The sequence below is a fragment of the Anomaloglossus baeobatrachus genome, chromosome 5 (genome assembly GCF_048569485.1).
Source record: "Anomaloglossus baeobatrachus isolate aAnoBae1 chromosome 5, aAnoBae1.hap1, whole genome shotgun sequence".
Taxonomy (NCBI): Eukaryota; Metazoa; Chordata; class Amphibia; order Anura; family Aromobatidae; genus Anomaloglossus; species Anomaloglossus baeobatrachus.
The window spans coordinates 143600841-143615613 of NC_134357.1; the positions used below are offsets into that span (position 1 = coordinate 143600841).

The following is a 14773-nucleotide window of genomic DNA, read 5'->3' on the forward strand; positions in this document are numbered from 1 at the left end:
CAGACATTTCTGCACCAAATGTGCATGTCCTGGCAGACAAACGCTCTGAAAATGTGTCAAAAACGCATCGCATTTTCAGCTCATTTTTTTGCCAAGAGATGCAAATTTGGCGAAGAATGTCTGCAACCAAATACCCAATGTGCGCACATAGCTTAATCTGGTAATCAAGCATGGAGTTCAATGAGCTTAATGGAGTTCACCTCAGATGAGTTCACCTGAGAACACAGCTGGGGTATCATGGGAACCACAGCTGTGTCATCAGGTGAACTCACGGACGTCACCGCTCACAGCTGCACCTCCACCAGTGTGTCTTTAACGCCACAGTGCTCGGTCACATTTTATAATGTGCCGGAGCACTGTAACCGCAAGATATCGAAGCCGGGATTGTCATGGGACATCGTGGTGTGGATTACATTGGACCTCCAGGGGTGTTTTGGGGTTATTAAATTGTAGAAAGAGGGTGTTGGGGTTTTTTTTGTTTTTTTTCCAATAAAGGATTTTTCTCTGTGTATTTTTCTTTTTACTTACACAATAAGTAATGGGGGATCTCATAGACTGGTACCCAATTCTAATCCAGAGCTTGATGGCAGCTATGATTTTTTGACAAACCACTGCTGTCATTAACCACTTATATTACCCCGATTACTACCGCACCAGGGATCTCAGGATGAGCTTTGTAAGCAACAGAATTCTGAATTGGCTGTGGGCTTCTCTTTTTAGACTAGGGAGGGCATGATAACCATTGGCCTCCCCAGCCTGAGTGTACCAGCCCCCAGCTGTCTGCTTTATCCTGTTTTTTGGGTATCAATATTGGGATAATCGCAAACCGTTTTTTTAAATTATTTAAATACTTTAAAAAAGCTGCATGGGTTCCCTTGTATTTTGATACAAATCCAAAATAAAGCAAACAGCTGGGGGCTGCAGGGTCCAACTGTCTGATTTATCTGCACTGGGCATCAAAATACGGGGGACCCGATGCCATTTTTTCTAATTTATTTTTACACTCCAATTCGCAGACGCATACAGCTACTGTGAGGGCAACCAATCCTAGACGCCGACACGCCAGCAGTCTGACTGCAACTAATCACAGACGCTGTCACAGAGGGTGGGTGGGGGAAGCAGTAAATATTCATAAGCTTTCATGAGTAGTCCTGAAAGCAGTGTGACAGACTCACGGAGACTCGGTAAGTATAATTGTCCTCCTTTAATCTCCATTTTGATTCCTTTTGCAGCCCCCTAGTCTTTACTAACTAACACCATTTTATAACACTTAAGTTTGGGTCTTTAAAACTTATATGGGGTTCAGCATCCGGGGTCAAGTCTGGTCCTGAACCAGATCTTATTTTTTTAAGACATCCGGACATCTGCAGGTTTGCCAATCTCTAATTACAATACTATAGAAAGTCCTTCATCTGGAGTGACTGTAGCCAGAAAAAGACAAACATTTTTTATTATGACTTGGTGTGGCCAACAAGAAAAGATATTTATTGTGGGAACTCAGCTTAATCCTTCTACCTGTATTACTATACACTGTGGGTGAATATGATAAAAGTCTATGTTATACAGTATGTTGTAAAGTTGTTTATATTTGGATATATGCAAACGAATGCTTAATACACCAAAATATTTAACATGCAAAGTAGAAGCTTTGTGTGGTGTATTTCTTTTAATTACATTTTTACCATGAATAAAAACGCCTAAATTTACTCGCATTATGCGGCAGGTGTTAAAAGTTGCATTTCTTAATGTCATATGTTCCAGGTATCGACCGACTTTGTCCCCTTCTCGAAAACTTACCCTCGGGATCTCCTCCATCTATATTTGCCTCAGGTAGTTGCTCAAAGCAGTAGGCATTACAAACACCCACAAAGATCCCAGCACCCAACAAAGCAATCACCAAAAAGGATTTCTGAAAAAAAGGCAAAGTTTTACAAACAGTGAATAAGTGTAATTGATCTTTTTTAGGTCCCCAAAGCCAAAAAAAAGTAGTTTTTATAAATTCACTCACTCTCTAAATCAGACACAAACCTCTTGTTTATGAGGATTTATGATTGCAGTCATGACATGCTTATCACTGTAGTATATTTCAATATCATAGTAAAAGAAATGTATCAGGAAAGTTTTGACAAATATTGTAGAAGCTCTGTGCATTTGTGGATAACTTACTTTATGGGTGAATGTAAAACAAGCATATGAAAAAACTAAACAGATTGTATTGTGGGAAAGTGAGTTTTTTACCAAATAAAAATACTTTTGGATGTTCACTTCATTTTGGAAAGAAAAAAAGCTGTATATGTTTCGGACCAGTCCCGCCCCGGCAGCGGTCGAATCGCATCCGGGGGTGCTACTCGTGGCTCGAGGGTCTCCGGGCCCGGGGGCTCGGGGTCGATCCGAAACGTGATAGGGGGTTATTTACAGGGGCGTTAGATAGTTTGTGACGCCACCCATGGTGTGCGGTAATAGGGAGTACCGCCGCTGGGAGTATCTGGAGTGATGGAGTGGGGTAGCTAGATGACGTTACCCTCCACGGGTAGGGAAAGGCCCCGGGACCCCGAATGGTGGGATGGATTGCAGTGGAGAGCGCAGGCTCGCTGGTAGCAGGGGTTAATTGGGTACTCACTCAGAAAGAAAGAAAACACTGACAACATAGTAAACCAAGTCTCTGGGTGCCGCTGCCCTCTAGGAGAGCTCATCCGGGTTCTGTCCCCTGCAGCACTGCCTGGTGGTCTGTAACCTGCCTCCATGCACAGAATTTGAAAGTGTTCAGGTGGCCCGTAACCTTGGAGCTGTCCGGGCCCCGCTCCCTACTATGGGTAGCAGAGGAGCTTGCTCAGGAGCTGACGCTTGGGATTTCAGTGGGCTGCTTTGCTTGGAAAGCTCTATTCCCCTCGTTGCGCTAGTGCCCCTGATCTCTGAGCTTCGTGGGAACAGTCCATAAAGGCCCTGTCCTCACAGGTTAATTTCTGGGTTGCTTGAAGCTTCTCCTCGACCTAGGATCCAGTACCCCGACGTGCTTTCGACCCCAGCCCGACTATTGGACTGCAGCTGCCGACCGTCCTCCTAGACTCAGCCAGCACCCAATCCCAATCTCCTGCGACCGGGTCTCCGACTCCTCCAGGTCCAGACCACCGTCTGCAACCCAATCTACGTTTTCCTCTGGGAGCTCCAACTCCCAGCTTCCACACACTTCGCTCCACTGGAGCCAACTTCTCTCTTCGCATCCCTGGAGCTAACTGATATGTCATCTCCCACCTCCCTGCCTGACCCCTTAGGTGGGCGGCCCTATTCCAGCTTAGCAGCCCACTGGTGTGCCTAACAAGGTGTGGTGCGAGGTGTGATTAGGATTTTTAGATGCTGGTGGAGGCAGTACTGCAAGTTGGGAACCCAGAACCATGGGGAGTTGAGTCCTGCACTGGGAGATAAAGAGCGTGCTGTACCCTGTGACAACCTGACTAGTCCAGGGGCGTCACATATACTATGTGAACTGTATTATCATGAAAGGGAGAGAGAGACTACGAAAGGGGATATTTGATTAAAGGGAACCTGTCAGGTGCAATATGCACCCAGAACCCCAAGTAGTTCTGGGTGCAAATTGCTAATCCCTGCCTAACTGTCCCTGTATACACTAGCATAGATAATGAGATCTTTTGAAAAAGTATTTCTAAAGATCCTTTATGATATGGTAATGAGGTCAGCAACTAGTTGCAAGGACATTACTTCCCTTGGCTAGTCAGCCCCCTTAGCATCTAACACGCCCCTGTTTGCGTGCTAATGAATGCACAGCGTCAGAGGCACGATGGATCTCATCACTCTCTGCAGACACCGTGCCCGGATTTCGGCTCAGTCACATGATCAGAAGTCCCGGACTTCCAGTCATGCGTACTATGTGTACGCGACCCGGCTTCTGACTGATGTAGTGTGCATGACCAGAAGTCCGGGGACGTTATGATCGCGCGCACTGAGCCGAAAACCAGCGGTGGCAGCAGAGGTGAAAGCGACCATGCCTCTGACTCTGAGCATTCATTAGCACAGGGGCGTGTTAACATGCTAAGGGAACTATCGCCCTTGTGACTAGTCCCTGGCCTCATCAGCATATGATAAAAGATCCTTAGAAATTCTTTTTCTTAGAATCTATTTATGTATGCTGCTAGATACAGGGACAGTTAGGCAGGGATTAGCAATTTGCACCCAGAACTGGTCATGGTTCTGAGTGCATATTGCACCTGACAAGTAGAGATGAGCGAACCAGTCGCGGTTCGGCTCGAGGTTGGTTCGCCGAACGGACCTCCCGTTCGAGTTCGGTTCGTCGAACGTTCGACGAACCGAACTCGAACTGCATAGGAAACAATGGCAGGCAATCACAAACACAGAAAAACACCTAGAAAACACCCTCAAAGGTGTCCTAAAGGTGACAAACAACTCAAACACATTGGAAAGTGACAAGGACATATACTCATGCGAAAACAAAACAGCTGGACAAGGAAAAAGAGGAGGACACACAGATATAGGCATGGCACGCCCTTCTAAAATCATGTAAAACACCGCAAGGTGACTCCAAGCGGAGTCTCCCTTTTTTCCAAAAATTGGGCCACACACACACCCACCCCTTCAGTGGCAGCACTTGTGCCCCAGTTGTACACTTCACAGCTACATTTGCATCAAGCACATTCAAAAATACGCCATTCTTATCCGTCCCCAGGATGACACCGGGGTAGGTAGCAAAGTCTTTCCTGATCCCAGCTCTGTTCATCTTGGCTTCTTTTAAAAACACAGCAAGCAAGGGTTACTCCAAGCGGAGTCTCCCTTTTTTCCAAAAATTGGGCCACACAGACACCCACCCCATCAGTGGCAGCACTTGGGCCCTAGTTGCAAACAGGATGTTTTGATTTGCATCAAGCACATTCAAAAATACGCCATTCTTATCCGTCCCCAGGATGACACCGGGGTACGTAGATAAAGTCTTTGCTGATCCATGACTTGTTCATCTTGGCTTCTTTTAAAAACAATGTAAGCAAGGGTTACTCCAAGCGGAGTCTCCCTTTTTTTCCAAAAATTGGGCCACACAGACACCCACCCCATCAGTGGCAGCACTTGGGCCCTAGTTGCAAACAGGATGTTTTGATTTGCATCAAGCACATTCAAAAATACGCCATTCTTATCCGTCCCCAGGATGACACCGGGGTAGGTAGCAAAGTCTTTCCTGATCCCAGCTCTGTTCATCTTGGCTTCTTTTAAAAACACAGCAAGCAAGGGTTACTCCAAGCGGAGTCTCCCTTTTTTCCAAAAATTGGGCCACACAGACACCCACCCCATCAGTGGCAGCACTTGGGCCCTAGTTGCAAACAGGATGTTTTGATTTGCATCAAGCACATTCAAAAATACGCCATTCTTATCCGTCCCCAGGATGACACCGGGGTAGGTAGCAAAGTCTTTCCTGATCCCAGCTCTGTTCATCTTGGCTTCTTTTAAAAACACAGCAAGCAAGGGTTACTCCAAGCGGAGTCTCCCTTTTTTCCAAAAATTGGGCCACACAGACACCCACCCCATCAGTGGCAGCACTTGGGCCCTAGTTGCAAACAGGATGTTTTGATTTGCATCAAGCACATTCAAAAATACGCCATTCTTATCCGTCCCCAGGATGACACCGGGGTAGGTAGCAAAGTCTTTCCTGATCCCAGCTCTGTTCATCTTGGCTTCTTTTAAAAACACAGCAAGCAAGGGTTACTCCAAGCGGAGTCTCCCTTTTTTCCAAAAATTGGGCCACACAGACACCCACCCCATCAGTGGCAGCACTTGGGCCCTAGTTGCAAACAGGATGTTTTGATTTGCATCAAGCACATTCAAAAATACGCCATTCTTATCCGTCCCCAGGATGACACCGGGGTACGTAGATAAAGTCTTTGCTGATCCATGACTTGTTCATCTTGGCTTCTTTTAAAAACAATGTAAGCAAGGGTTACTCCAAGCGGAGTCTCCCTTTTTTTCCAAAAATTGGGCCACACAGACACCCACCCCATCAGTGGCAGCACTTGGGCCCTAGTTGCAAACAGGATGTTTTGATTTGCATCAAGCACATTCAAAAATACGCCATTCTTATCCGTCCCCAGGATGACACCGGGGTAGGTAGCAAAGTCTTTCCTGATCCCAGCTCTGTTCATCTTGGCTTCTTTTAAAAACACAGCAAGCAAGGGTTACTCCAAGCGGAGTCTCCCTTTTTTCCAAAAATTGGGCCCACACACACCCACCCCTTCAGTGGCAGCAGTTGTGCCCCAGTTGTACACTTCACAGCTAGATTTGCATCAAGCACATTCAAAAATACGCCATTCTTATCCGTCCCCAGGATGACACCGGGGTAGGTAGCAAAGTCTTTCCTGATCCCAGCTCTGTTCATCTTGGCTTCTTTTAAAAACACAGCAAGCAAGGGTTACTCCAAGCGGAGTCTCCTTTTTTCCAAAAATTGGGCCACACAGACACCCACCCCATCAGTGGCAGCACTTGGGCCCTAGTTGCAAACAGGATGTTTTGATTTGCATCAAGCACATTCAAAAATACGCCATTCTTATCCGTCCCCAGGATGACACCGGGGTACGTAGATAAAGTCTTTGCTGATCCATGACTTGTTCATCTTGGCTTCTTTTAAAAACAATGTAAGCAAGGGTTACTCCAAGCGGAGTCTCCCTTTTTTTCCAAAAATTGGGCCACACAGACACCCACCCCATCAGTGGCAGCACTTGGGCCCTAGTTGCAAACAGGATGTTTTGATTTGCATCAAGCACATTCAAAAATACGCCATTCTTATCCGTCCCCAGGATGACACCGGGGTAGGTAGCAAAGTCTTTCCTGATCCCAGCTCTGTTCATCTTGGCTTCTTTTAAAAACACAGCAAGCAAGGGTTACTCCAAGCGGAGTCTCCCTTTTTTCCAAAAATTGGGCCCACACACACCCACCCCTTCAGTGGCAGCAGTTGTGCCCCAGTTGTACACTTCACAGCTAGATTTGCATCAAGCACATTCAAAAATACGCCATTCTTATCCGTCCCCAGGATGACACCGGGGTAGGTAGCAAAGTCTTTCCTGATCCCAGCTCTGTTCATCTTGGCTTCTTTTAAAAACACAGCAAGCAAGGGTTACTCCAAGCGGAGTCTCCCTTTTTTCCAAAAATTGGGCCACACAGACACCCACCCCATCAGTGGCAGCACTTGGGCCCTAGTTGCAAACAGGATGTTTTGATTTGCATCAAGCACATTCCAAATCCACAAGCATTTACTCTCCCCAGGATGACACAGGGGTAGTAAATTCCTTCTGGATCCATGACTTGTTCATTTCGATGAACGTCAGTCTGTCCACATTGTCACTGGACAGACGCGTGCGCTTATCTGTCAGCACACACCCAGCAGCACTGAATACACGTTCAGAGACAACGCTGGCAGCTGGACACGACAAAATCTCCAAGGCGTAACTGGAGAGCTCTGGCCATTTTTCTATGTTTGAAGCCCAAAAGGAGCAAGGCTCCAGTTGCACAGTCATGGCATCGATGTTCATTTGGAGATACTCCTGTATCATCCTCTCCAGCCGTTGAGTATGTGTCAGACTTGTTGTCTCTGGTGGCCTTGCAAAAGAGGGTCTAAAAAAATTATGAAAAGATTCCATAAAATTGCTGTTACCGGCACCAGATACGGTCCTACTGGTACGGGTAGACTGGTGAAGATGACGAGACCGTCCCATGTTTGTCAAGTTACAACTGGGAGATTCCCTCCCTGCACCTGCACGGTTGTTTGGTGGAAAAGCCGAGCTAAGATCGAGTAACAGCTTCTGCTGATACTCCTGCATACGTGCGTCCCTTTCTATGGCTGGAATTATGTCACAAAATTTGGACTTGTACCGGGGATCTAATAGTGTGGCAATCCAGTAGTCATCATCACTTCTAATTTTGACAATACGACTGTCATGTTGGAGGTAGTGCAACAAGAAGGCACTCATGTGTCTTGCGCAGCCATGCGGACCAAGTCCACGCTGTGTTTGTGGCATAGAGGTGCTAACCGTTCTTTCTTCCTCTGACATCTCCCCCCAACCTCTTTCAACTGAAATTTGACCAAGGTCTCCCTCATCCGCTGAGTCTTCCATGTCCATGGACAGTTCGTCCTCCATTTCTTCATGTTCTCCTGCACCTTGCTCAACATTTCGCCTGCTACTATGCGCCCTTGTCGATCCCTGTTCCCCATGGTCCCATGCCTGCTGCGTTGGTGATGATGAACGTCTGGATCTTGGTGATGTTGTTGTCCCTTGCACATATGAATCCTCCTGTAGTTCCTCCCCTTCATGTTGTCCCACCCCCTGACTCCGAATAGTGTTTAGCGTGTGCTCCAGCATGTAAATGACTGGAATCGTCATGCTGATAATGGCATTGTCAGAGCTAAACATATTCGTCGCCATGTCGAAACTGTGCAGAAGGGTGCATAGGTCCTTGATCTGAGACCACTCCATCAGGGTGATCTGCCCCACCTCTGCATCTCGTTGGCCCAGGCTATACGTCATGACGTATTGCACCAGGGCTCTGCGGTGCTGCCACAGTCGCTGTAACATGTGTAGAGTTGAATTCCAGCGTGTCGCCACATCGCATTTCAGGCGATGAACCGGCAGGCCGAAAGACTTCTGGAGCGATGCAAGTCGCTCAGCTGCGGCGCTTGAACGCCGGAAGTGAGCAGACAGTTTTCGTGCCCTGTTCAGAAGGCCATCTAGGCCGGGATAGTGTGTTAAAAATTGCTGCACGACAAGGTTCAACACGTGAGCCATACAAGGTACGTGTGTCACCTTGCCCAGGCGAAGGGCCGCACCCAGGTTTGCAGCATTGTCGCACACGGCCTTACCAGGCTGCAGGTTGAGTGGAGACAACCATTTATTAAACTCGGACCGCAGAGCTGACCACAACTCCTCAGCTGTGTGACTCTTATTACCAAGACATGTCAAGCTAAAGACCGCCTGATGCCGTTGCGCTCGGCTGCCAGCATAGTAATGAGGCGTGCGTGATTCCTTCTGCGCAGTGAGAACGCTGGTGGCTTGACCAGGCAGGCTTGGGGCGGAGGTGGAGGACCCAGATGAGGTGGAGGATGCAGAAGCTGTGGCGGAACTTGGACAGACAGAGGATTGACACACAAGTCGTGGGGACGGCAAGACTTGTGCAGCAGACCCTTCACCATCTATCACCATAGTTACCCAGTGCCCAGTCAGCGACATGTAACGTCCCTGTCCATGCTTACTGGTCCAAGTATCGGTGGTGAAATGCACCCGTTCACACACAGAGTTTCTCAAGGAAGCGGTGATGTTGTGTGCGACATGCTGGTGTAGCGCGGGCACACCTTTCTTAGAGAAGTAGTGGCGACTAGGCATCTGGTACTGGGGCACAGCGACAGACATAAGGTCTCTAAAATCCTGTGTGTCCACTAGGCGGAAAGGCAGCATTTCGGTAGCCAACAGCTTACAGAGGGATAGAGTCAACCTCTTAGCTTTGTCATGGGTCGGAGGAAGTGGCCTTTTATTTGACCACATCTGAGGGACAGAGATCTGGCTGCTGTGTGTAGACGGTGTTGAGTAGGGTGTCCCTGGAAAAATGCAGGTTTGTGAGGAAAGTGCAGGCGGAGACATGATGTTGCCTTCATCCAACGTTGGTGCTATCGATGTCTGAGAGAGCTGTACACACTCACTTGTTTCCCCTTCCAAACCAACTGACGACCTTACAAGCAAACTGCCTGTTGCGGTTACAGTGGTGGAAGTTTTGCGTGGAAAAACAGGTGTGACAGCTGTCCCCACAGTCCTAGAAGAAGAAGAGCGCGCGGATGCACTGGAAGGGGTGGGCGGTGGATGGTTCGCTCCGCTAGCCGGCATTGCAGCACGGTGAGCTTCCCACCGGGACTTATGATATTTATTCATGTGACGATTCATGGAAGAAGTTGTCAAACTGCTGAGGATTTGACCTCTACTAACAGAATCATGACAAATGTTACATATCACATGAGTTGGGCGATCTTTTTCGATGTGAAAAAAGGCCCAGGCTAGGCAAGGCTTAGAGGCCATGCGACCTGTTGATCCACCCCGAATAATGCTCATAGGCAGAGTGGTGGCTGAGGATGCAGTTGTAGACGTGCTACCAGTGCTCCGACTCTGTCCAGGAAGGCGCAAGGTAACTTCGTCGTCGGTTGCATCCTCCTCCACCGCCTCTGTTGACCTCCTCGAGTGCCTGACTGGGGGTTGACAGTAGGTGGGATCTAGAACGTCATCATCAATTGTTGTGTTTGCACTCCCCTCCCCCTCAGACCGAGCCTCTTCTTGCCCTGACCGAATATTTAAGTTGTCATCCCAATCGGGTATCTGCGTCTCATCTTCATCAGTATGTTCCTCATTGTCTATAACCACAGGTGTTACAGTTTGTGACAAAGGGTCAACATTATGCTCAGAAACTTGGTCCTCACGGCCTGAATCTGAGTCACAAAGGTTCTGGGCATCACTGCAGACCATTTCCTGTTCTGTACTCACTGTAGCTTGGGAGCAGACCTCTGATTCCCAGGCTATAGTGTGACTGAACAGCTCTGCAGACTCAGCCATCTCAGTTCCACCATACTGTGCAGGGCTGATGGAGACTTCAGAGCTGGGAGAAATCAAGTGTGATTGGGATGACAACTCAGAGGAATGGTGTTTTTTGGATGCGGTACTTGAAGTGGCTGAGAGGGCACTTGTTGGACCACTTGAGATCCATTCAAGCATTTTCCTTTTTTGCCCATCATCTACCTTTGTTCCTCTTGTTCGTGTCCGTAAAAAAGGGAGCACATCGGATTGTCCACAATAAGTAGTAGACATCTTACTTTTGCTAGTAGATGGTCTATCTTCAGCAGATGATAATGGAGCTTTGCCACCTTCCCCACTGACAAAACATTTTTTGCCTTTTCCACCACGCCTCTTCCCCTTTCCACCAGCATCTGTCATTTTGCCACTCATGTTGATTGCGACAAGATTGTGGACTGAAAATGTGGTAGTAAAAATTGAGAGGTGGTGAAGATTGCAGTGGTGGTCTAGCTTTATTAACAGCAGAATAATAAAGAATAAATATCCCTGACAATGTAACTTAGTTATAATTCGTTGGAGTGTGCAACGCAGGCAGACGTGCTGCAAATGTCTTGGCACTAGTGGGACTATAGCAAAGTCCAATAGCCACGTATAGGATGCCACTAGGTACACTGAGTGTTTGCTAGTATAATGGCTTCGTTATAATTTGTTGTAGTGTGCAACGCAGGCAGATGCGCTCTGCAAATGTCTTGGCACTAGTGGGACTATAGCAAAGTCCAATAGCCACGTATAGGATGCCACTAGGTACACTGAGTGTTTGCTAGTATAATGGCTTCGTTATAATTTGTTGTAGTGTGCAACGCAGGCAGATGCGCTCTGCAAATGTCTTGGCACTAGTGGGACTATAGCAAAGTCCAATAGCCACGTATAGGATGCCACTAGGTACACTGAGTGTGTGCTAGTATAATGGCTTCGTTATAATTAGTTGGAGTGTGCAACGCAGGCAGATGCGCTCTGCAAATGTCTTGGCACTAGTGGGACTATAGCAAAGTCCAATAGCCACGTATAGGATGCCACTAGGTACACTGAGTGTGTGCTAGTATAATGGCTTCGTTATAATTAGTTGGAGTGTGCAACGCAGGCAGATGCGCTCTGCAAATGTCTTGGCACTAGTGGGACTATAGCAAAGTCCAATAGCCACGTATAGGATGCCACTAGGTACACTGAGTGTTTGCTAGTATAATGGCTTCGTTATAATTAGTTGGAGTGTGCAACGCAGGCAGATGCGCTCTGCAAATGTCTTGGCACTAGTGGGACTATAGCAAAGTCCAATAGCCACGTATAGGATGCCACTAGGTACACTGAGTGTTTGCTAGTATAATGGCTGAGTTTAAAAAACTTGGAGTGTGCAATGCAGGCAGATGTGCTCTGCTAATGTCTTTGCACTAGTGGGACTATAGCAAAGTCCAATAGCCACGTATAGGATGCCACTAGGTACACTGAGTGTTTGCTAGTATAATGGCTGAGTTTAAAAAACTTGGAGTGTGCAATGCAGGCAGATGTGCTCTGCTAATGTCTTTGCACTAGTGGGACTATAGCAAAGTCCAATAGCCACGTATAGGATGCCACTAGGTACACTGAGTGTTTGCTAGTAAAATTGCTTAGTTTAAAAAACTTGGAGTGTGCAATGCAGGCAGATGTGCTCTGCAAATGTCTTGGCCCTAGTGGGACTATAGCAAAGTCCAATAGCCACGTATAGGATGCCACTAGGTACACTGTGTGTTTGCTAGTATAATGGCTGAGTTTAAAAAACTTGGAGTGTGCAATGCAGGCAGATGTACTCTGCTAATGTCTTTGCACTAGTGGGACTATAGCAAAGTCCAATAGCCACGTATAGGATGCCACTAGGTACACTGAGTGTGTGCTAGTATAATGGCTTCGTTATAATTTGTTGTAGTGTGCAACGCAGGCAGATGCGCTCTGCAAATGTCTTGGCACTAGTGGGACTATAGCAAAGTCCAATAGCCACGTATAGGATGCCACTAGGTACACTGAGTGTGTGCTAGTATAATGGCTTCGTTATAATTAGTTGGAGTGTGCAACGCAGGCAGATGCGCTCTGCAAATGTCTTGGCACTAGTGGGACTATAGCAAAGTCCAATAGCCACGTATAGGATGCCACTAGGTACACTGAGTGTTTGCTAGTATAATGGCTTCGTTATAATTAGTTGGAGTGTGCAACGCAGGCAGATGCGCTCTGCAAATGTCTTGGCACTAGTGGGACTATAGCAAAGTCCAATAGCCACGTATAGGATGCCACTAGGTACACTGAGTGTTTGCTAGTATAATGGCTTCGTTATAATTTGTTGTAGTGTGCAACGCAGGCAGATGCGCTCTGCAAATGTCTTGGCACTAGTGGGACTATAGCAAAGTCCAATAGCCACGTATAGGATGCCACTAGGTACACTGAGTGTGTGCTAGTATAATGGCTTCGTTATAATTAGTTGGAGTGTGCAACGCAGGCAGATGCGCTCTGCAAATGTCTTGGCACTAGTGGGACTATAGCAAAGTCCAATAGCCACGTATAGGATGCCACTAGGTACACTGAGTGTTTGCTAGTATAATGGCTTCGTTATAATTAGTTGGAGTGTGCAACGCAGGCAGATGCGCTCTGCAAATGTCTTGGCACTAGTGGGACTATAGCAAAGTCCAATAGCCACGTATAGGATGCCACTAGGTACACTGAGTGTTTGCTAGTATAATGGCTTCGTTATAATTTGTTGTAGTGTGCAACGCAGGCAGATGCGCTCTGCAAATGTCTTGGCACTAGTGGGACTATAGCAAAGTCCAATAGCCACGTATAGGATGCCACTAGGTACACTGAGTGTGTGCTAGTATAATGGCTTCGTTATAATTAGTTGGAGTGTGCAACGCAGGCAGATGCGCTCTGCAAATGTCTTGGCACTAGTGGGACTATAGCAAAGTCCAATAGCCACGTATAGGATGCCACTAGGTACACTGAGTGTTTGCTAGTATAATGGCTTCGTTATAATTAGTTGGAGTGTGCAACGCAGGCAGATGCGCTCTGCAAATGTCTTGGCACTAGTGGGACTATAGCAAAGTCCAATAGCCACGTATAGGATGCCACTAGGTACACTGTGTGTTTGCTAGTATAATGGCTGAGTTTAAAAAACTTGGAGTGTGCAATGCAGGCAGATGTGCTCTGCTAATGTCTTTGCACTAGTGGGACTATAGCAAAGTCCAATAGCCACGTATAGGATGCCACTAGGTACACTGAGTGTTTGCTAGTAAAATTGCTTAGTTTAAAAAACTTGGAGTGTGCAATGCAGGCAGATGTGCTCTGCAAATGTCTTGGCACTAGTGGGACTATAGCAAAGTCCAATAGCCACGTATAGGATGCCACTAGGTACACTGAGTGTTTGCTAGTATAATGGCTTCGTTATAATTTGTTGGAGTGTGCAACGCAGGCAGATGCGCTCTGCAAATGTCTTGGCCCTAGTGGGACTATAGCAAAGTCCAATAGCCACGTATAGGATGCCACTAGGTACACTGAGTGTGTGCTAGTATAATGGCTTCGTTATAATTTGTTGTAGTGTGCAACGCAGGCAGATGCGCTCTGCAAATGTCTTGGCACTAGTGGGACTATAGCAAAGTCCAATAGCCACGTATAGGATGCCACTAGGTACACTGAGTGTGTGCTAGTATAATGGCTTCGTTATAATTAGTTGGAGTGTGCAACGCAGGCAGATGCGCTCTGCAAATGTCTTGGCACTAGTGGGACTATAGCAAAGTCCAATAGCCACGTATAGGATGCCACTAGGTACACTGAGTGTTTGCTAGTATAATGGCTTCGTTATAATTAGTTGGAGTGTGCAACGCAGGCAGATGCGCTCTGCAAATGTCTTGGCACTAGTGGGACTATAGCAAAGTCCAATAGCCACGTATAGGATGCCACTAGGTACACTGAGTGTTTGCTAGTATAATGGCTTCGTTATAATTTGTTGTAGTGTGCAACGCAGGCAGATGCGCTCTGCAAATGTCTTGGCACTAGTGGGACTATAGCAAAGTCCAATAGCCACGTATAGGATGCCACTAGGTACACTGAGTGTGTGCTAGTATAATGGCTTCGTTATAATTAGTTGGAGTGTGCAACGCAGGCAGATGCGCTCTGCAAATGTCTTGGCACTAGTGGGACTA

General features: G+C 47.1%; 1 protein-coding gene across 1 annotated transcript in view; it reads right to left on the bottom strand.

Moving 5' to 3' along the window:
* LOC142309794 (beta-microseminoprotein-like) overlaps nucleotides 1-14773 on the bottom strand; it is a 52543-nt gene that overhangs the window by 17767 nt on the left and 20003 nt on the right. Inside the window, exon 2 of the mRNA XM_075347248.1 lies at nucleotides 1798-1909. Coding sequence (XP_075203363.1) covers nucleotides 1798-1909 — 112 coding nt within the window. The remainder of the gene's footprint in view (nucleotides 1-1797; nucleotides 1910-14773) is intronic.